We start from the raw sequence: 23,115 nt of genomic DNA, 5'->3' as shown, positions 1-23,115 counted from the left end.
TTATAGAGTGGAGTCTTATCCTTCTAAAGACACCAATGTTATTTCTGTATCTTAACAATTAAGCGAACTATTCAATTTTCTGTAGCACAAGGTGTTGAATTGTTAGCACTAGATTACGCTAAACACATGAGAATAATTTTACAATTAAAGGTGGAAAAACGTTTGGAAAACAAACTTTTAACACATTTTCTTTAAACCGCTGAGACTTCTGAGAGAATCGTCAAAAATAGCAACCACCTGAAATGACGTCATCAATATGGCGACCATGCGAATACATTCATTTATGCTTATACGAAATATCTCATCACAGAACGTCGTTGTGGTGCCAAGTTAAAGTTACATGATTAAAATGATTTTAGTTAATATCGTTTTTTTATGTTACCGCCATTTTAAGGTATGCCGGGTATTATCTTAAAAATTAATTTATTCCGTTTCATTTTATTTGTTTCAAATCAGATTATGAAACTACCAGATACATACATAAGAAAGTTTTAGTATTTTAAAGTAACATTGATACCGCTAATTTAATTTACTTTGTAATGGAAAAAGTCTCCATTTTACATTATGATATTATCAAACAAAATTATTATTTAAAATAGTAAATATTAAATATTTTCCTGTTATAAAATAAGACATATTTAAAATTTTGTTTAACAACATAACATATATACTTAATCAAATTTTAAAAACCCTTTACTGCATTACAAATTACATAACCTAGCTCTCTACAGTTTCTTTTAACTGTTTCATTCATTAATGTTTCAAAATCGTTTAGAAGTTTGTTTCTAAGTTTCTTCAATATCTTTACAAATATTATCGTCGTCTTCTAATGAATTTAATACTAGTTGGTTTGTGCATGATTCTCCCGCACATTCTCCACACATGGATGTGCAGTGGAGTCCTCCTTTTCGGCACTTACAGTTTCTGGAACATCAAGATCGAGTGGTCTACTATATCCACATTTAAGTGCACTTGTGGAGGGCGGGCTCAGGGCCGTTTGGTCTATTTGATGGACAGGCTCCGTCAAACAAGACGTTGTGCCCGAAGTTCCTCGTTCTGACTCTTAGTCCTCATGCACGTAGTGCACTGTCAAGATCTATCCTCCGACCTTTAGGAAAGATTTTTACAGAGGGTAAAAGGGAGATTTTACGAATATGAAATAAAATGTAATGAAATTTAGGTTCCCAATAATGTTGTATTAAGTGCTACGGCAATACGAATAAAGACAACGCCACTCTTTCCATAATTCTATCATATGCACAAAATACAGGGTGGTGCATGAAATGATCCACCATTTTCTTTCTGAATAAAAACTTCAGAACAGAAAGAAATGCACGTCACAAGAAAGACTGTACTGTGTAGAAATGTTCTAATTCAAAACATGTTCTATGTGGCCGCCATTGTTGATCTGAACTGCATTTAATCGAACACTGAGTTTATTCACTACTCGACGACAAATGTTTTCATCAATTTCACTGCAAGCCTGAACAAGAAGTAGTCTGAGCTCTACCGAATTGTTGGGATGTTTCGGAAAAATCTTCTCCTTCAAATACCCCCACAGAAAGTAATCATTTGCGTCAAGATCAGGAGTATGAGGTGGCCAAGATTGTCCAGCATGAAACCGGTCTGGAAACCCATCAGAAATAACGCGCATGTAAAAAAATTTCGTGTAAGAAATCCAAGACAACATTCGCAATGTGCGGTTTGGCTCCATCTTGCATGAACCACTGTGTGTTGATGGGCAAAGCAGTAGCAAGCAACTGCGGGACAAAGTTATTCCGAGCATAATCAAGTACCGCTCACTGTTTACTGTTTCTTCGAAGACGAATGGCCCAATCAGTCCATGGCTGGAAATTGCAACCCACACTGTAATCCTGGGAGCGTGGTGTTGTTTTTCATGAATCAATCGTGGATTTTCATTGACCCAAATACGTACATTTTGTTTGTTGACCACTCCGTCCAAATGGAAATGTGCCTCGTCAGAAAACCAAACATTGTGAAGGATTCGTTGCTTACCCTCTGCCCATTGCGCAAACACTAATCTCTGCTGCTTGTGATCATTTGTGAGTCGTTGCACAACGGTCATCTTGTATGGATAAAAATGGAGGTCACTCTTCAGAATTCGTTGAACCGAACGTCTTGATATGCCAAGTTGCACTGCTGCCTTTTTTGTCTACTTCCCAGGAATCTTCTGCATTGCAACTCTTAACAGCTTCAATATTCTGAGGCGAACATACAGGCTACTGTCGAGGACGCTTCGGCTCCAATATTGTTCCTTCGTCTGAAAGTTTTCATACAGTCTGTGGATGGTTTTGTTGGAGGGAGCCCATCGGGTATTAAACCTCTCTCGAAACCGTCTTTGAGCAACAAAAACACTTTTTGATTCATGAAACTAAAGCACGATTGTTCAGAGCTGCTCTGTGGTCAGCCTGCTCTTGTCAGCCATCTTGATAACTAGCCCTCTAGCGGCGGCAGAGTGAGTTAGGTGTCAATTTCTTCTTAAACTGTTTCTTAACACTGTACTGCTACTGCTGCAAAAGTGTACATTACGATTTCTTGTTCCGCGAAACGATAGAAAAAACAAATGGTTGACCATTTCGTGCGTCACCCTGTACAATGATAACAGACTCTTCATTCCTTTCCCAACAACCCTTCCGCGACTTAGCTTGAGAATATCATTGCCAAATAGTCTATGTCTTTAAAAAAGGAATGTGTCAACAAACAAAACGAAGTCACCTGCTTGTGTTGCTTGTAGATTGGGTTGCATTATCACAGTCTTCAAGGTTAATCCGCCTTGTCGTAAACAGTGTCTCCGGAGACGGCTTCGGTTCAGTGACCACAGCATCTAATCGGTTGAAAAAGGTCAGTGTAAGTGAATGCACATTATCGAAGTTGAAGCGACTCCTTGGTCCACGGAGGGGGCGAATACAAAGAAAGAAACGGGCGGAACAAATGGATTTTTTAAATCATTTCTGAGGGAAATTTTAACTTAAATTCCTAATATCAGTAACACACAATCGCTGACCACAGCTAAACGCTCATTTTGTTAATGTGTATTAGTCCATTTGTCATTCGCCAACAGTTTCGTCTCTATCCTGAGTCGTCTTTTATTAATTTTATTATTATTATTATTATTATTATTATTATTATTATTATTATTATTATTATTATTATTATTATTATTATTATTATTATTATTATTATTTATGATGATGAGCGTTTTCTCTTTTCAATAGTATTTTGTATTTCATGTATTAATAATGGCCGATGATAAAGAACCAATGAGCGTTTTATGGGAAAATAAAGCTACGAAACTTGAAAGAAGATTTGAGGCAAGCGAAGGCTCCAAAAAGTTTCTTTCGACTTCTACTCAAAATTTCAAGTGATAATCATACAAAGGTTGAGGCGGCGGAGTTGTCAATACCAGTAACTGTTAACGAAGCATTTGCAAATCGACAAAGTTTTGAAACTCTAAGTTTATTTTACTTGATTGCAGTAATTTAATTAAATTAAAATGAAAGTGATGCGGCTTTTTCAGTTACGAATCTGAGTTAAATTTAATGTATTTCAAAATTTGTTTGAATACAATTAGTTTTCACACAGTATATGCCTAGGCCTATATAAAATTCAAAATGACAACTAATCGAAAGGTCATTAAGATTGTAACATTTTTTCAGAACTCTCACTGTCCGTTACAGCAGCGTATACATATGATCGTTGTATTATAACAATGTAACGAGCATTATCAATCCATTCTCTCGTTTTAAATTTAAATAGAGCGATGTTTTTAAACAATTTGTAATAGTCCTAATGCAAAGTAGACTATGTTTAGGGATGCACTGGCGGAAAGAGTCTGGATCCTCCAGAATTTATAGTTTTGAAGAAAATTAGCACAATTTCAGGGGGCAAATACACTTTTTTTTTTTTTTTTTTTTTGCATTTTGTACAGAGCCGGCACTAGGCAATTTGCCGCCTCGTGCAATGGCATCATTTGTCGCTGTGTTTTTTCAGAAAGAATAAATCTTAAAAGCCACGATTTTAAGTATGCTACCCTAACATGAACAACAAAGGGGGAGAGGCACTCGTACTCAGAATGGCCTAAAGACTGCAAATACAATTCCGTTCTGTATGTTTTTCTTTGAATAATAAATGATCTATTGTGTTAGTAAAAGATAAAGCAAACAGGTCTCCAGAGGAAAGATGGTAGTACTTTTTATAATTCAATATCGAGCTTCGATCTCAATATATCAGTTTGCAATTCCAATGCAACTATCTCTTTTAGCTCTATTTCTTGATTTTCCTTTTATATCTGTTAAAAAAATTCCATCTTCAATGATAAGGAACTTATTTGTGACAAAGACATGGCTAGTTTTCATATCAAAACTGTGATACCTAACTACATGCAACAGGTGTTTGCTACTGTTCGAGAATTAAGTTCTTTTATTTGACAACAATCAAGCAGTTCATGCTGGGATTTGTTTGACCATTTGCTTTAGCGCTGTCGATGTGTCTTTAAACTAATGCGACCTAAATATGATTTATGAATGTAGTATTCAAATAGGTCAGCTTACTAAATTTGACACCATCATCATGAAGTCTGCTTCCAACAAGAAGTATTTATTTTAAATATTATAGTTATGACAGATTTGGCCACCCCTCAAAACTTGCCATCCCTGCAAATGCACGTATTGCACATATGGTACAGGCGGCTCTAATTTTGTAGGCTACTCCGAAAAACCTGACCCAAAAGAGAAATCCTGGGGGTGCCACTCTTCATGTTTACATTGTGTTAGCCATTGCCTGATTTCGAACGTCTATGTTGGAAAGAGACATGAAAAGACTGAATTGTTTCATAGGGCTAAGGGGACTGAAAATTTTTGCGAGAAGACCTGATTTTAAAGTTCCACCACTGAATCGAAGACAAATTAAGGCACACACTTCTGTCATTTGTTGTGTATTAAACAAGTTCAGCTAAAATTAATAAAGAACAATGTGAGATCAACTATCTCAAGAACGATTAAATGGACCTACCACCAGCTTTTTTCCAGAATGCGGCTGCGGTGTTATTTGGTTCATCCTTGACTTGACCAATAAAAAATGTGCCTTAAATACCTGTTATAGAACCTAAATGAGCGGTCAAAGACGATACTACGCCATGGTAACAAAAGTTACAAAAAATCCTAAAAGAGTTAATTATCTTTTTTAAGAGAACGTTAATTTTCTCAGACCTTTTACTTCGACATCAATCAAACATTTTTCTTGAGTAGCATAGTAATCGTAAAGATTCAAATAATAACACAGCCACACACAAAAATAAAAGTCCATTAGGCCCCAGGGAATGGACTCGATGTTTTTTTAACGCAGAAACCAAATTCGGAATCAGGACAATTGAGCGTTTCAATTCCTTTATATTTAGCGAAAAACTTTAGTGAATATGTATAGGGAAAAATACACGTAACACAGAACAGAAATTCTGTTCAGCGGGCCCCAGGGGATGGATTCGATGTATTTTGTCAGTCAGAATCCAAATTGCAAACCCCCGAGAATATTGACCGTGTCGATTCCTTTTCATGGGCGAAACTCTTTAGGGATTTTGGATAGGGAGGACACACATTTTCCTCCCATAAAACAAAACTAATACTGTAAATCGTCCTACGGTTTCGAAACTAGGATTCTGTGTAAGACAATACATGAAACCTAACCCTGGAGCCCGGTTCACAGAACTTTTGTTTTTTGTATGTCTATATTGCTGTGTAATCAGAGAAGTAACGATACATAAGCGGCTATCGAGGCTGAATCAACGAGACTACATGATACAGAATTATAATATTAGCTACAAACTACTATAAATGTCGTATGCCAAGCAGTTTTGAAATCATCCGTGATAGAAATGTACATATTACAACTATTGATATTTAAAAAAGGAAACAAAGAAAATATTTACTCTACCAGGAGTAAGTCATTACGACCTATCAGTGATGTTTAATCTAGTTGTAACTGAACATAACAGAAGGAGAAGTATATAACAAAATTCGATGATAGCTTTTTAATTGAATAAATGTTTTCCCGTTCTCTCCTTTTTCTCTTCTTCCTTTCAAAATTGTAGAAATATTAAAATAATCTTCGAAACCTTAACAAAAACATAACATAAATCATTTCTATCTTTTAGTCAAAAAAGAAGAAGAAAAAGAAGAAGCATTCTCATGTAGTTCAAGCCGAAGAACCAATTGATAAGGTAAGCAATGTAGACATTACACCAAAATTTCCAAAGATGTCTAACAAATTTCGAAATAAACAATATAATGTCGTCTTTTATACGAAGTTCGTTGATCTTATTGAAGTATTGTTGATCTTATTGAAGTAGTGGTTGTGAAGAAGATAAAAGCAGAATGAGGGCATAAAACATTATAGAATTGGTCAAAACAAAATTAAATATTTGAAGAATTAGCATCTGGAACCGAAACTGAAATCATAAACCATAAGGTCTGTTTCAGTGTCAGATCAGAGTTGTCAGAGCGAAGCACACATATCACTAATGCTGGTATGTAAGAGTATCTACGCGATATATCTACAAGTTCCCTAGCAAAACGTTGTAAGATTAGGCCCATAAAAAATAAACCTTACTCTACCACTTTGGGAAGATCTATAGAAGTCCTCCAATATAAGCTTATTGCACAGAATACAAACTTCTCTTGTCTTTACAAATGTTTCAGAAATTCCAAAGCTTCTAGACAGAGGAAAGTAAAATTTTACTATAATCCCAAATTTCCTTCACCGTTGCATACAAATAAACTTCATTTATTAAATACTGACATCTATTTCATAGATATATTATTCAGTTAAATTAAAAGAATTGATTATGAAGAACTTAAGAGGGGCGTTTTAAAGTATTGTCTGTGTAAGACACAAGATTATTTGGTACAGCATATAGCATAGTACATATATGTGTAGTGCATAATGCACTGTATGTAATGACCCAACCGATTGTGGAAACATGAATGGAGTGAATTTTTCTATTTATTTGATGCCAGTTCTTTTGCGATCGTCTTTCTCTCCGTTGCGGCTTCAATGACTGGTTCTTCTATCCAAGAATCTGTCAGTACATTCTGAATAGCAGATTAATTAAGAGGTTATAGAGTGTAGTTTTGTATGGATCAAATCACACACTTTCGAAAGCAGAATGAAGGTGATTAGACTCGTTAGAGAAAGATGTTTCGCGTAGTCAGAACGAAGATCTGCGAAAGGTGTATGCTTAATTTTAACCACTTCGTTTTGAATAATGGGTTAACGCAGGAGATGGATTCTGTCCTTGGGACGCTGAATAGATTGCAAAAAACTGCATCTTGATGTCTTTTTTATCTTTTCTGCTCTACACAAATCAGTATTGAAAGCAGAAGTAAATTTGAATTAGTTCACATTTTGATAGAGTATTGTCGATTAGTAGCTTGAAACGCTAAATCGTTTGCAAAAGCATCTCACTATAGGCCTACGTTGCCGTTTCCGCTCTATGGCGATAAATGTAGAAACGGGAAACAGTTAATTTGAACCACTTTAAATTTCAATATATTGTTAACAGAGAAAATGAAGAATGTTCTTCGGACGCTGAATGGACCGCAAGAAACTGCTTCTTGATATGTCTTACCGTTCTTGTTCTGATACCTGTCGACAGATGGATGTAGAAAAGTTATTCTATAAAACTTCCGATATTTACATAGTTTAATTTGGATGTCTAAAGTGTATAAACAAAAACATATACTGTAGTTTACAATACTCTAGCAGAAATGTTTGACGGTAATTATTAATGCAGAGATTTATTTTTTCAGACAATAAATCCACCCTCTATATCTCCATCTGAAAGCAGTGGTATACTCCAGGTAAGAGACTTCATTAGTGTTCTCTCAGGTTTGTTGTGTGCATTTGGAACTGAAGATCTTGACATACCGAAAATAATACAAAATTTATCGTTTTCTGGCCTTAGTTTGTCAAGGTTCTAAGTGACATTTTTTGTTAAAATTGAGTTATATACAGTACATAACACTAGAATACGAGCTTTACTCAAATATGTGACTTTTATTGTTTTAACTTGAAAAATAGACCGTCTACTAATTTGACAAGGTTCTAATTGCTTGTGACTCTAATATATTATTCTGGTCGACAAGGTTCTAACTTCAGTTTGAGAAGCTGTAAGTTACAGAAGTATTCCTCTTTTTTATAATTTACGTGCGCACTTTCTATGTTACTTGCCTTACATTGAAAAGATGTTTAAAATGTAAGATTTATTGTATTAACTTTACCTTGAGAAGTTAATAATAATATTTTTCTCCCACTTTTCTTTATATTTTTCACACATTTTAATTTTGAGCACATAATTTTGTTCCATTTCGTGAACCGTGCTATATAAAAATCAACTAAATTGGTAAATCGTAGATGTTAAACTGAATTGATGAAAGTTTAATATAAAATTGCTTGTAGCAAGGCTCTAAACTCTGCAAGGTACATGTGAGAATTTACTACAATCTATTGGTGTATGTGTGTGTTCAGGATAGTAAAGATGAATCAAGTGAAAATGGAGACAAGATTAAAAATCCAAGAAAAAAGGAAGCTAAATCTCGTTGGAAGTATTCTTTTCATTACTTCTTCAATGTTAAGGGAGAAAAGGTTCAAGTGTGCAAAACATTTTATTTGTCGACCCTTGACATATTCCAAAACCCTGTTGCAGACAAAGCCAAGACTATGAATACAAACACACCTACTGTAGATCAAAGAGGAGAAAAGCAGCAATAGTCGTCGGAAGCCAGAGGGTGAAGCAGATTTTTCAAGGGAACACAAAAGTCTTTCCCAAAAGTCAAATGCCACTACTGCCAACCTGATACTCGTACCAGCAGATTGTACCTAGGAAGTCATCTGAACATTACAGAAATATATGATCTCTACACTGAAAAGTGCCAGAATGGAAACAAAACACCAATTAACAATTCAATGTATTGTACTATCGAATATTTGGAATGGAGTTCAACTTAAGTTTTCATTTGCCAAAAAGTGACAGATGCAATGTGTCCGAGGCGTATAAGGTGGCGAAAGAGACTGAAACGAGATGCGAGGCGTACAAGGTGGTCAGCAGGCCCGCAACCAGCCACAGATGTTTGGGGGGCCATGATTATCTTAGGGGGGGGGCAAGTTATTAAACATTCTCTTACCAATAGCTATTTTCTGTTTTTTGTATTAATAATAGCATTTTGTGTTAACGTCTGGAGAGGCCACGAAAAGTTATGGGGTGGCCAGACCCCCTAGCCCCGTCTGGTTGCGGGTCTGGTGATCAGAGAGACTGGAAACTTAAGTGGTGAGCAAAACTACAATTATGAGGCCCAAATGAGAGAACACCGAAAAAGTAAAAAAAACAAAAGAAAAATCTTCCAGTCGTCTTCGATTCGCAAAACGTTATAAACTGTCCCCTCGCAGATATCGATAGCTTATTTTATGAGAAAGTTAAATATTTAGAACTTGACCTTGCATTTACTCTAACAAAAAAAAAAATTATTGTTCTATCGAGAAAAAATGAGAGGAAGTGCTTTGAGGAGAATATTGGACACATTGCTCGAAGAAAATGAACTGATTACTTGGTCCGATTTTTGTGTACTACGAAACCGTAATTCCCATATGTCATATGCAGTTTTGGACTTTTTGAGAGAAAATCCGAACATCAATTCTGTTTCAATGAAATACTGTCTTCCAGGACATTCTTGTGTTTAGGAAGAGATCGCGTACAGAGTGCAATTTAAAAATCAACGAACAAGACAGACTTTTATTCTTCTTTGGGTCTCCTGGGCGATTTGTGCGAGAATTAAAGCTATAAAACATTTAAAGTCCCTTCTATCCATGCCCGCGGAAGACAAGGAATATTATACTGGATTGTTAAACTTGTAACTAGTATTCGACACATATTTTATGTAATTAAAATATGAATAGTTAATCTACTCAATTGCAGTTACACTCTTATAGCCCTAAATCATGCCTGGTTTTTCGTTATTTTAGTTTTACAAGTTTCTAAGTCAGCGTTTCCCAACCTTTTTCAACTTGCGGCACACTACGGGTGTTACTTGAATCCTCGCGGCAGTTATAGATAGTATTTGTAAATATAAAACACAGAGGTATTTTTCTATGATTATTGATCTCCTCCTCACAGAGAAGAAAGTTCTATCACTGTTTTTTCCCCGTGGTAAATCATTATGCTTATTTTTCATTCTAATTTAAAAATAGAAAGCAATTGCAATGAAATATTTGACTCAGGTTTGTAAAAATACGCTTTCTTTTTTAAAAACTGTATCCAGCCTTTTATTAAGAAGGAAGATCACTAAATAATGAACGAACAAACAAATCTCCTTTACTTTTAAAACACAAATGTAGGTAATTTGTCGAAAGGATTGAATGATATTTTAAATCTTCAAGTTACGAAATACTCTGAATCAATAAAGAAGCTATAATGGTCATAACAATGATAACAAATACTTTTTTCAACATTAGAAATGCACAGAACAGTAATCTGGTATGAAACTTAAAATTGTAGATTCATAGTAGAGGTTCATAGTCATGTGAAATACAAATATATATTTCCCTACGTTTTGCAATTTGATTGCTATAAAATAATTTTGTTTCGATTCCTCGCGGCACACCAGCGGCCCATTCACGGTACACCAGTGTGCCGCGGCACACCGGTTGGGAAACGCTGTTAAAACCTTGTAGCTCTGAAAATGATCGTTTCAGTAAGACAACGTTCTAACTGCATTTTACTCATTGTCCAAAATAATAATAATAAAAAAAAGTAAAGCCCCGTTTTCAACGTCAAATATTTAAATATAAACGTCGTAGGCAGTTAATCATTGTGTAAAAACATCATAATGATTAGTTACAACTATAGCAGGGATGCACACAAAGGGGGGCTATGACGCAAACTGCGTCATTGAAATATTTGGGGGGTTAAAAATCTATATAAATATGTTTGAGGGGATGTAAAAATTAATCGAAAAGATTTTTTTTTTTTCATGGAAGAACACCTATGGATAGACAATTGACAGGGGATACGTCATGGACATGAGGGGGAATGGACACCACTGACTATAGCGTAATAAAACTTTTCCTAAAAACACAATGACGTGCAGTTAGAACCTTGTCAATCCAAGGCCACGATGTTTCTTTTGCTTGTTCTTCATAAGTGAAAGAAGATAATGAAATACAAGTTATCATAGACAATGTTATTCTACAACAGAAAGTATGAGCCTGAAGAATTTTCAGTGTTGCTATCCATAGAAATTATAGTGTTGCCAGAATAACATTTTTCTTCAAAAATCCAAGTTAAGGCAGCGATTAGAAGGACGAACTCAACTGTATTTTATTACATATGTTATTTTGGTATCCTGTGAAGTATTACTTTTTAAATAATATTCTTATTTATTTAATTTTAGGTATAATAGTTGTAAGTTGAAACTATTTTCTACACAAACTAAATACAACTATTATGCAAAAAGTAGTTCACCGGATACCAGAAGAACATGATGTGTAATCAAATGCAGTTGAGTTCGTTCCTGGGAAATGTTATTCTGGGTTTTCACAGTTAGTAAACCTTATTTATTGCATGGAACAACGGCTTGAACTAAGTTTACTATGTAGTAGATAACATCTTGTCCGTGGGTGTGCACCCGTTTAATTTCAATTGTCGAGGATTTATTTTAATTATATCCTCCTTTTAACATATCCTTCCTCTTAAGAATTGTGTAACCCTTCCCTTTATTTAAATTAAACACACACGCACACACAATAAATGCATGAATAAACACATGAGTAAATATTCACTCCTCTTCAGTGATGCACATACACGCTTTCCTTGTTTAATTTCTCAAATGAAAGGTCTACGTCGGGTTAAAAGAGAAGATCTAATGCAAGGAAAAGAACCGGCTATCTCAGTAAACTGTAACACGCTCTTAATGAAAATAAATGTTAAAAAGATGTAGATCCAACCTTCATCAATAGGGCGTTTTGGGAGCAAGTTCTACACTGTCCTCCTGTGCAAAGTATGTCTCATCTGAATTCCTAAAACAAAACTCTTATCCCAGCAGCCAAATTACATTTATTTGCTTATTTAATATAATTTTAAAGTGTTCAAGTCAAAATTCAAAAATTCTTGATGTATGTCATTACTACATTATTTGTAGAAATTAAAATAAGAAACCACTCAGGGAGTATTGAAGACAGAAATAACTTGTTGTCAAGATTTGTCGTGGTCTCTAAGCAGATGGTTGTTATGTGTTTCAAAAACTACGCCACTGCACAGCATGTAGAAAACGTCACTGTTACTCTCTAACGTATGATTGGATAATCATTAACGATAACCACAACAGTCAGAATGAACTTGAATATCAAATAGCTTAGCCTATGTTCGTTTAAGGCTTTGGGTTTCAGTATTTCTGTTATGATTATTTGAGTCTCGTATTTACATAAAATAGGGCTAGGTAAAATTATATGGAATTTGTACTGTTACTTATACTTTGGATGGTAAAGATTACGGATGATTAATACAGGAGAATGATTCTAAAAGTATTGGCGGAATGCAAATATGGGAGGAAACAGAATCTTGAGAAAATCTACGAACATCATGTCATCCACCAGAAACTCACATAACCTGGAATCGACGCCATGACCCTCGAACTAGAGATAAGCCATCTAAGTAGAAAGTGGGTGTTCTAAGAAATTGTAAAACTTCATTTAAAAACTACAGTATATTGATAATTTCTTATTGTAATACCTAAAGAAATAGAGAATTCGAATATTGAATTATCTTTTTAAAACAATGGTAATTTTATCAGATCTTTTGCATCATCAATCAAGCATTTTTTCTGCAGCAGAGTTATCGTAAAGATTCAAATAAAAACACAGCCACACAAAAAATAAAATTAATGTGCACCGGGCCACAAGGTATGGGTTCGATGTATTGTGTTATACCGAATCTAAATATCGAAACACCAGGAAGATCGATCGTGTCAATGTTTTCTGCTACGGTCGAAAAATTTTAGCTAATTTCGATAGCGAGGAAACCCCCAACAAAGCCATACAGAAGACGAGAAATTCTGTTCAGCGGACCCAAGAGTATGGGTTCGATGTGTTTTCCTATTCCGAATCCAAGTTTCGAAACTCCAAAGAGATGGATCGTGTCAATTTTTCTGTCATGGAGGAAAAAATTAAAAGTTTGTTGATGGGGAGGATACACGTAATATAGCTATGCAGAAAACTAAAGTTCTCTGTAGAGGATTCGCTGTATTTTGTTACACAATCAAAATTTCGAAATTCCAGGACAATTGGCTGTGTCAATTCCTTTTTATGGGTGAAAAACTTTAGCTATTTATAATGGGGAAGATACATGTAACACAGCCACACACAAAAATAAAACTTCGCACCGGGCTCCAAGATATGGATTCGATGTAATTTGTTACATAGATTCAAATTGCAAAACCCCAGGAAGGTTAACCGTGCCAATTCCTTCTTATGAGCGAAAAACTTACGTGATTTTGGGTAGGGGGGGCACACATTTCCCCCCCATAAAACAAAACTAACACTGTGAATCGTCCTAGGGTTTCGCAATTTGGAATCTAACAAAAAAAATCCATACTCAGAATTTTCATTTTGTGTATGTGTAAGTGGCTGTGGCCCAACCTAACGATATACGAGCAGCTATCGAGGCTGAATCACGAGACTACATGATGCACAATTAAAATATTAACTACAAACTACTATAAATGTCGTATGTCTAGAAGTTTAGAAATCATCCGTCATACAAATGTACATATTAGAACGATTGATATTTAAAAAAGGAAACAAAGAAAATATTTACTCCACCAGGAGTAAGTCATTACGACCTATCACCGATTTTGAGTTTAAGGTAAAGGCACCAGTAGTTCACAGGGGTTCAGTAGTTGACACTTTGCAAGAAAAATTTAAATAATAAGGTTACTTGACGTCATAGAACACAAAAGTGGAAACAAATTGTAGCTTGAAGTCTCATTGAATATTATCTGGCACCACTGCACAGACTTTCATTATTTAATGGAGTGACATTGTAAACTCTTCACGCCATTGTAAGGATACGTTATCTGCTACAGTTCTGTTACGAATTTCGTTAAGATGGTGAGTACACTCTGTAACTAAGATGCCAAATTGTTTGCTTTGTTATAATAGTTTTATTTGTGATTTTACATGTTTTTCTGGTGAGTAACAAAATCAATGCGAGAAGCTCCAACAGAAAATTGAGTGTTGTTGGGGGGGGCGGTTTGTCAAATATTCAATCTGCTTGGATTTCAGAGGTTGACACCAGGGCCTAAAATTCAACGAAATCACAGCTCCACACTGGTAAAAATTTCATATAGTATAGAAAAACTAGCTTAGTCAGCATTTGTTTTGATATATAATCAGTGTTCTGTCCAGTACATCATGTTTACCTGCAACCAAGAAATAATAATAATAATTATTATTATTATTATGTAGGAAAATTTTGACATCCAGAGCAAACAAAATTAAAGGCACGTTAGGATACATATTTAATCGTATTGTATTAAACCATAAAATACAGGAAGCAAACCGTTAAGAAAAATAGTCACACTCGAAGAAAAAAGTCACTTTTTCTTACATAAGAATTTCACTGTCATTTTTCCGTGATCATCACGCTGTCTGTCTGTTTTCTGCCGAGGCAAATACACCGTTATACCAGGACTGCTCCTTTGACTTCCTACCAACTTCAAAACACCTTTCCTTTCTGGCCAGCCATTTCATAACAGCAGGAGTTGGGCTAAAATCTTCCAACGAATCCATATTTATATTAACGTGAAGGTAATTTTTCACAGTAGTGGGAGCCAAAGAGAGTTTTTTATCTGTTAGTCACTTATAAGTCCTTCAACATCGGAAGAAGATGGTTTCGAAGCAACAACTTGGGCTAGATTTGTTGACAGAGCATGAAATGACTGATATCCACAGATTTTCATGAGAAGGCTTTTACCGTTCAGACCTTTCAACATACTGCACGATGATGCCTCTCTATATTGCATTGCGAACTGCAAAAGATCTGTATCAGGATAAATAACTTTGTGGCATTCTCTTAGGGCATCATCAGTTACATCCTCTTGCAAAACACGCAAAGCCTCCAAAGCAACAATGTTGTCTTCATACAGGAAACGCTGACCAACAAAGTTATTCATGGAATCCAGAACTTCGTAGCGTACTACAGTAAAATCTCTTTTCTCACTGACATATTTGTTATGGGATTTATTGCGACGTGTGTTACGATGAAGTTGAATACCATGTAATGAGTACTGTATTTCTCCGTTGACGTTCTCTTGCACACGTTCGTTTAAAAACGTTTCTTTCCACCCACCTAATAGAGGTTTCTCTTTCATACTCTCCAATTGTGTTACAGTTCTATTTTTATTTGTTATTGTGTCCAAAAGAAACATTTCATCACACTCAAACTTCTGCTGGCAGTTCTTGAAAACATATAGAGCGTCTGTCACAAGACACAGAAGATAAAGGCGATCTACTTCTATCCATTTACACAGATGACCATTGGCTTTATTACATCCATGGCTTTCCGTTTGCAAGTAAAGGCATCTTGGATACCAATTGTTTAGGAGAGTAGTGAGCATTCTGAATGAAAATTCTGTCCACCTGACGTCAAAATATTCTGGGTAGTGCAAAACTTCTAAGTTATTTTCTAAAGCTACCATCGTTAAACCTTTCGTTCGCTGCCCTAAAGAGTGATAGAAAGCACACAGTCCAGATGCTGCTTGTATGAGAGATGGAACTTCTTGGACATTCTTGGTAACATCTTTCCATACTAAATTAATGCGATGGGCAGCACACCAAATTTTCAACAGAGGCAACGTTTCACCTGAAGCAACTCTTTCATCAGTTAACAATTTCTACATTCCTTTGTGTTCCCCTGTATTCAGTGGCGTATTTACGATTTTGTTTCGGGAGGGGCTTTGCTAACTTTCGGGGGAACTTTGCCTGGAAATGTGAAAATTCTGCAAGATATTTCATTTACTTTACTATACTAAGTAAGATTTCGGGGGGGCTTAAGCCCGGAAGCCACCCCTAAATACGCCACTGCCTGTATTCATGTTTTCACCATCAGTAACTATCGAAGTCACTCTGGGAAACAGTTCTTTCTATGGCATTACTCTTTCTATTGATTTTCGTAACGCTGCAATATGCGCTTCGGAGCCTCTTCCTTCTGGCTCTTCAAGGCCCAGGAACAATAACTTTGTGCAACTGCATTCTGTCGACACTACCATCGCTTCTCAGTGATATAGCTAGTGCGTTTTTTTTTTTAGGGCTTTTCGTTCATTCCTATATCTGCCTCAACAATGCAATCTAACAGTTCGGCGTGAGATGGTGGATTAAGATACAAGAAGTCTGAGGACTTGGGTTTATACACTGTGTGTTGTATATTAACGTCATTGCTACATGAATCTGCTTATATCTGACCTTTCAGGAAAGCCATCTGTCTGGAAGGCCATGACCATGCACTTAATGTTCCACGTTTAGCGTCATTAAACACTGTGTTTATGTATGCACCAATCTTTTTCGCTTTTTCTACATTTTGAGCTGAAAACTTCTTTAGTAGTTGGAATTCTTTACATTTCTCTTCAAATGTCATCGATGAAAATTTTCTAACCTTAAGAGCTTCTTCGTGATGCTGAGACAACATATGAATGTCGATGATTGCCTGTCTGCATTCTGCTCCAGTTTCAGTACAAATAGGTGGTATCTGTTTGCTAGTTCTAAAGCGCTTGACACTATGCAAATGCTCCATACAGACTATACACCTAATTCGCTTTCTTCCTTCACCGAATTTTTGTAAACATTCTGGTACTTTCACTTTATGTTTTTGAGAGTTTGGTAGCTGGAAACTATGCACTGATGGAAAGATTGCTGCAGCAGCAGCAGAGCCGTCATTTTTCACTCTTGCATCATCTACAACGGAAAGGTTAGAAACAGTAACTGGTAGACTTGGTTCAGCACCTTCAGGCTCAGGTGAAACATCATCGACGGCATTTGAAACAGAGGCACTTCTGTTTTCTTCTTTGGGTCTGTCATCTTTTGTGAGCCAGGACAGAAGACTCCTTTGAGTACCAGTATCCTAAATTAGAAAGAGAAATGTACTCTAAATTACTAATCCCGATTTGCGCTGCGTAAAGTCGTGCCAAAAATTATAGAGCCGCAATTTTGCAACATAAATACTCAATAATGCTGGGGCTAGCGAAGAAACTGAGTCTACATTCAATTTTAAGAAAATAAGTGTTTTTTCTGTCAGTGCTAACAGATTATATGCAATCATGAATTATTTACGAAAGAGCGTGTTTTTGTGATGTTACGAGGCTCTTGCCAAAGTTACGTAATTTTTTCCAAGGAAACAGGGGGAAAGAATAAAATCTATCTTCATCCATGTATATCAAATCAATTTTACTATATAGGCTGGTATTGTTAGAATTAAATAAAAAATTAATTACATATTTAATTTTACTTAATTCTAACAACGAGAACTGATAGCAAAACTTGATTTGTTATGTATCTCTGAAAGTAAGTTCTATTCTGCAGCAAAAACAAAAACAAAAAAAAATCATAACCAGAAGACGCGGATCATCACCATGAAACTTACGAACGGATAATATTTCCTGGGTTATGATTAGTTGTTGAGAGTCTTCGGCTAAATTTTTGGCGGTTATTGATGTATGTTATCTCTGGTAGTACATATTTCTATAACGGATTCAAAGGATCGTGTAATTTTTATCTACAAAACAAATTTCATTATATCGGAAAAGTGTAATGTCCTATTGAAACAACAGATAAACGTGTAGTTAGTTGCATATTTTAATACTATATGAATGCAACCGAAAAATTTTGAAAACTAAATATAGTTAAAAAATTCCTTCACCTCAAAATTGGCAATGGTTTTCCCTGCCATCTAGGAGACATCTATACGTATTAACTCTGGCTTAATGTCATATACTGGCAGTTACATGAAATTGAGTAACCCATTGCATAATGAATGTATTGAATCAGTAACATTTAGTTTGACACACTAAACGCGTTTAAATGCATAATCCGAGAAAAGTAAGATACTCACATTAATACCACTCCACACTTCAAGAATTACAGTTCCACACTCCTTTCCTACAGTTCCACAAAGTGTGGAGTACTCCACTTAATTTTAGGCCCTGGTTGACACCCCCTGTTAATTACTAATTCCAACCATTCTTATACTAAAATTAACATTTACCGCTTCTAACACGTTGTAATAATGGGAAACATTAAAATTTGTATCAGAAAGAAAAACAACTGTATGGAACTAGTAAAGATGGGTGTCAGGCACTCACACCAGTGCATGTCAAGTACTGAATCTATTCTTTGTTGGCTCGAAGAAAAGTTTTCAGATTTTGTATTGAAGTTTTTCTTACTACTTATTAGAATAATAAGCACGAAAGTAAATATTTCCATATTTGAAAGAGCTCTTCTTTGAGCTTTTAGCTAATGTCTTTCATCCATGTTTGTTAACACAAGATGTAAATCTACCAGTGATTTTTTTATTCCTCTCATCATTCTTTGCACGCAAGCAAGTTCTGTGCAGATAATGATATTATTTTAATAGCTTTGAGTCCAAATGCAACGCACATAATCCAACCGATTGACGTAGCCGTTCTTCGCAGTCTAAAAAGAATATGGAAACAAAAAATACATGAATGGAGACTTGAAAACATAAACAAGGGCTCGGTTTTGGAAGGAAAAGATTTTGCTCCACTGTTGAGTAAAGTTTTGGATGCTCCAGAATATTCAGTTGGATTGAAGAATGGGTTTAGGCTTTGTGGATTGGAATGAAAATGCAATTAGGTTGGAGGCATAAAAGCAGTGCGTAGCTAGAGCTACATATGGAAGTAGTTTAACTTCACGTGAACTAGAAATAACTCAGAAAGTTTTAAATGTAATAATAGGGAAAGATAAGGTCAACATGTTTCAATATGTGCCTCACACTTAAGAATGGCCAGGATCAAAAGATCTTTCCCTGTTTCAAACGTGGAAGACTGTTACAGCTACATTAGAAACAAATGACAACCACCAGATCATGGAAGCTTGAGAGGGCTTGCTTGAAGAAAGTCGTCCATCGGGTAAAGTAGAGATAGAACAAAAAGTGGATATTACAACGGGATCACAAGATATTTCATCACTGAATGTGAACGCAGAAGAAGTAGTTGTGAGCAGAAAACAAGAGATAAAGAACCAGAAAGAAGTTTGTCTCATGAGGAACCAGAAAAGTCAGAAGATTTTGGAAATGATGTTTTAAGTGAAGAACCTGTCACAAATTCGAACAAGGTGTCAGGACAGGTAGACATTGCAACCTCGTCAATACACAAAGTAAGTACTACAGGTCATAATGTCAAGAGAATTCCCAGCCCGTTTAAAAGATCTCTGTTTTGGCCTGAAACGGAAGTGAAAAGAAAGAAGAGGAACTTGAAGGAAAACGTTCCAAGTGTTGTTTCTTCAAAGTTATGGCAAAAGTACTATGAAAGTAAAGCAAAGAAAAACGAAGATCTGTTACTCCAGAAAAAAGAAAGAGCAGCGGAAAGACAAAGAAGGAAGAGACGGAAAGATTTAAGCGATTGCAAGAGCAAGAGAGAAAAATAAAACTTAAAAGAAAGAGATGAATAAAATATTTAATAAAACACTTATTAGCTACATTTTCAGGTTCTCGACAAAGTGACAGTGCCACGTCAGACACAGAGAGTGACAATATTCCTTATAAAGATTCCTCTAGTGAATTAAACGAAGAATATACTAGCGGTTCAGAAATCGATTCGACTTCCATAACAGTTGAATCCATACATAGAGAAGCAGGAGAATTTGTGATTGTAACATATCAAGACGAATATTTTCCTGGGGAAATTACAAGTATTACAGATAAAGGTGCAATCGTGTCAGCCATGCAGAAAAGCGGAAAATACTGGAAGTGGCCAGAAAGATCAGATGAGCTAGAATATGGGTGGAAAGATGTTGCTGGTCATATTGAAGAACCTCAAACAGTCAGCAGCCGTCGGGGCCTATTTCTTGTTCATCAGTTGGACACTATTTGGAATTGACGTTTGTTTTCAGTGTCAAAGTTACTTGTAAAATTGTACTCTTCTTTCATTGCCAAATAGTGAGTTTCACATTTTATTGGACACTGAAGATTATACTGTTTACTAATAGTCATCTGAAATGTTGATAATTCACATTTAAATCCTAGCATGTTAACAATTTTCTTTTTTATCTTTCGTATGTATGAAAAATAAGTAGTGTCAACTACTAATCTCAAATGTGTCAACTACTAGATTTTTTTAGAAATGAAACATATCAACTACTAAACTTTTGTAAGAGTTTCTATTTTAAAAAAGTACTCAAAATTATACTAGCTATTTAAAATTATAATGGGTTATGAAAAGGAACTTCAAAATATAGAATAAAAAATAAATCGTAAAACAATTACAGTTTAAAGGCATTTTATAAGACAATAAACCTGAAAAATTCCTAAGTCTCAATTAATGGTGCCTTTACCTTAGTTGTAAGTCAACATCACGGAAGGAGAAACATATAATGAAATTCGATGATTGCTATTTCTTTTAATTGAATAAACGTTTTCCTATTCTCTCCTTTTTCTCTTCCTTCCAAAATTGTAGAAATTTAAAAATAATCTTCGAAAACTTAACATAAACGTTTCTATATTATAGTCAAAGAAGAACAAGAAGAAGAACACGAAGAAGGTTTCTCTTCCAGTTGAAGAACCAGATGAAGAACCAGATGAAGACGAAGAAGAACCAAGTGAAGAGGTAAACATTTCGATTTAAACAATAATCCAGTCTTCTATACGAAGCCAATCCTCGTATTATTGATGATATTGAAGTAGTGGTTGTGAAGAAGATAAAAGCAGAATGAGGGCATAAACTATTATAGGATTAGTCTAAACAAAACTAAATATTTGAAGCATCAGCGTCTGAAATTAAAACTGAAATAATATACCCTAAGGTCTGTTTAAGTGTCAGATGATTGTTGTCCATGTTGTCCAATTCTTCTACAACAAATCACTTTCATAATTCATCCGTCTCCTTCAGCAGAAAGGCATTACCCATGCGATAATAAACAACCAATTTGAATTCATTCGTTTCATGCAAGCAATCGGAGTAATCAACGTGAGTAAATTGCGTCTAATGAGCTAAAGACAGTATTTTGACATAGATTTTGTTTGTTACAATTAAGTTTTATTACAATATAATTACTCACTCGGGTCGGGTCATTCGGGTCAGCTCGGGTCGGGTTGTCAGATCGTGTCACTCGGGTCGGGTCAGCTCGGGTCAGGTTGTCGGGTCAGGTCAGTTGGGTCGGGTCACTCTGGTCAGTTCACTTTGATCAACTGACTTTAGGTTGAGCTTATAGTATGAAAGACCATAATCAAGACTACGAAATACAGGTCCAAGACTTGGCTGTGCAAGAAAAAGAATAAGACGCAGTATTGATGACTAAGACCCAGGGTGCGAATTGTTTGAATTTCATTTGTTGGGCTGAAAGTGGTGAAATAAAATTAGTACTTTATAATTAATTATCATACTGTATTTTTAAATTTTAAATTACAAAATTCATATTATGTATCTTCTTACTTGCAACTATATATACTGTAAAATACGTTTTAATTACCGAGAAAGAAAAATCAGAGTGGCGCGGGTCCCGGAATCATAAGAACCTATTTTGGAATGAAAGTTGAAGGGTTGGAAAAAATCACAGGTGTTCTCCCGTTTCCTCAACCCTTATCATTGTAGTTAAACGATTTCCTTTTGTCTCCGCCAAGAGACACTTGCTACTGCCTTCCGAGCAGTGAGAACACTGACCTTCAAGAAAAATTTCGTCACATAGAACTAAAGCAAGAAAAAAATTCTCCCACGTCGGAGATTGGTATCAGTTATAAAAAGAAATAACCGAACCTCAAAAGTGCCAAATATTCATTAAGATGCATATACAAATCCCCCGCTTAATCTAGCTAGTGGTTAACGTGTAAGACTTTGATACACGTGGTCCGGGTTTAATTCCCAATGGGAGTGCATTTTGGCGTTCACTCAGTGTCGTGACTTAGTGCTCTCAAACGGGTCAGCTCGGGTCGGGTCGGGTTGTCCGGTCAGGTCAATCGGGTCAGCTCGGGTCGGGTTGTCGGGTCGGGTTGTCGGGTCGGGTTGTCGGGTCGGGTCAGTCAATTCGGATCAAGGGTCGGGTCGGTGTCCAACCCGGCCTGACCCGACCTGTTCAGAGCACTAGTCCGGGGTTCTAGCCCTTCACCTATTTATTTTATAAAAATAAAACATAGTATTGGTGTCTACAAAACTTCTTTATGACCAAAAGAGAATGAAGTATTTTAATACAGGAACCCCTTCCGTCATGGCAGCAACCGATATCTCTTGTAGCTACTTCAGGTTAAGGTCCTTGGATAACCTAATCGGCTCATGGCAGCCTGGCGAGGTATCGTTTGTGTTGAATCGTCTTTGCTTCAAGGCAGTCTTCAGGGATTTAGTAAAGATAGAGTCCCCTTTCGCCGCATTGTATTGTACTTCAGTGAAAAAACTAATATATACATTCAAATTGTACAGCACGTGTCGTCTGTAAGTATGTGCTTACACTGTGATCTGGGATCCTTACAATATATAACCCTACTTGATTATGTTTCCAACTAAATATTAAATACTTTATTCTTTCTAATGTTTTACTGTGGAATTATTAAGTTCTCTCAAAATACAGTTTATTATAACATTTTTTCGTGTGTGTGTGCGTATGTAAGACGTTCAAATGTTGAAATTTTGCGCTTTAGCCATTACGATAAAAAGAATGTCAACTCAAATTCAGGGTCTCACAAAACCAGTTTTAACAGGTGTGTTGTGCAATTGGGAACAGTTTTGGTTGGTCCTAGATTGCCATCCATATTGGCAATATACTACAGCTCTAGGGCCGTAACTTGTGCGGGCAGGTGACAATAGCTCAGTTCAAGACAAGACAACTGACTCCGAA

General features: G+C 35.8%; 1 protein-coding gene across 5 annotated transcripts in view; it reads left to right on the top strand.

Annotated features, from left to right (window-relative positions):
- The window catches only part of LOC145660724 (uncharacterized), a 261,964-nt gene that overhangs the window by 178,470 nt on the left and 60,379 nt on the right, over positions 1 to 23,115 (top strand). For all 5 annotated transcript variants that reach the window (XM_081726103.1, XM_081726106.1, XM_081726105.1 and 2 more), the window contains 3 exons: positions 6,170 to 6,235; positions 7,824 to 7,874; positions 20,799 to 20,897. In XM_081726103.1, the coding sequence (XP_081582229.1) occupies positions 6,170 to 6,235; positions 7,824 to 7,874; positions 20,799 to 20,897 (216 nt within the window). The remainder of the gene's footprint in view (positions 1 to 6,169; positions 6,236 to 7,823; positions 7,875 to 20,798; positions 20,898 to 23,115) is intronic.

The sequence above is a fragment of the Thermobia domestica genome, chromosome 9, assembly GCF_964235325.1.
Source record: "Thermobia domestica chromosome 9, izTheDome1.hap1.1, whole genome shotgun sequence".
In the NCBI taxonomy this organism is placed as follows: Eukaryota; Metazoa; Arthropoda; class Insecta; order Zygentoma; family Lepismatidae; genus Thermobia; species Thermobia domestica.
The sequence above is the reverse complement of the archived record's forward strand: the minus strand, read 5'-3'. Positions and strand labels throughout refer to the sequence as shown.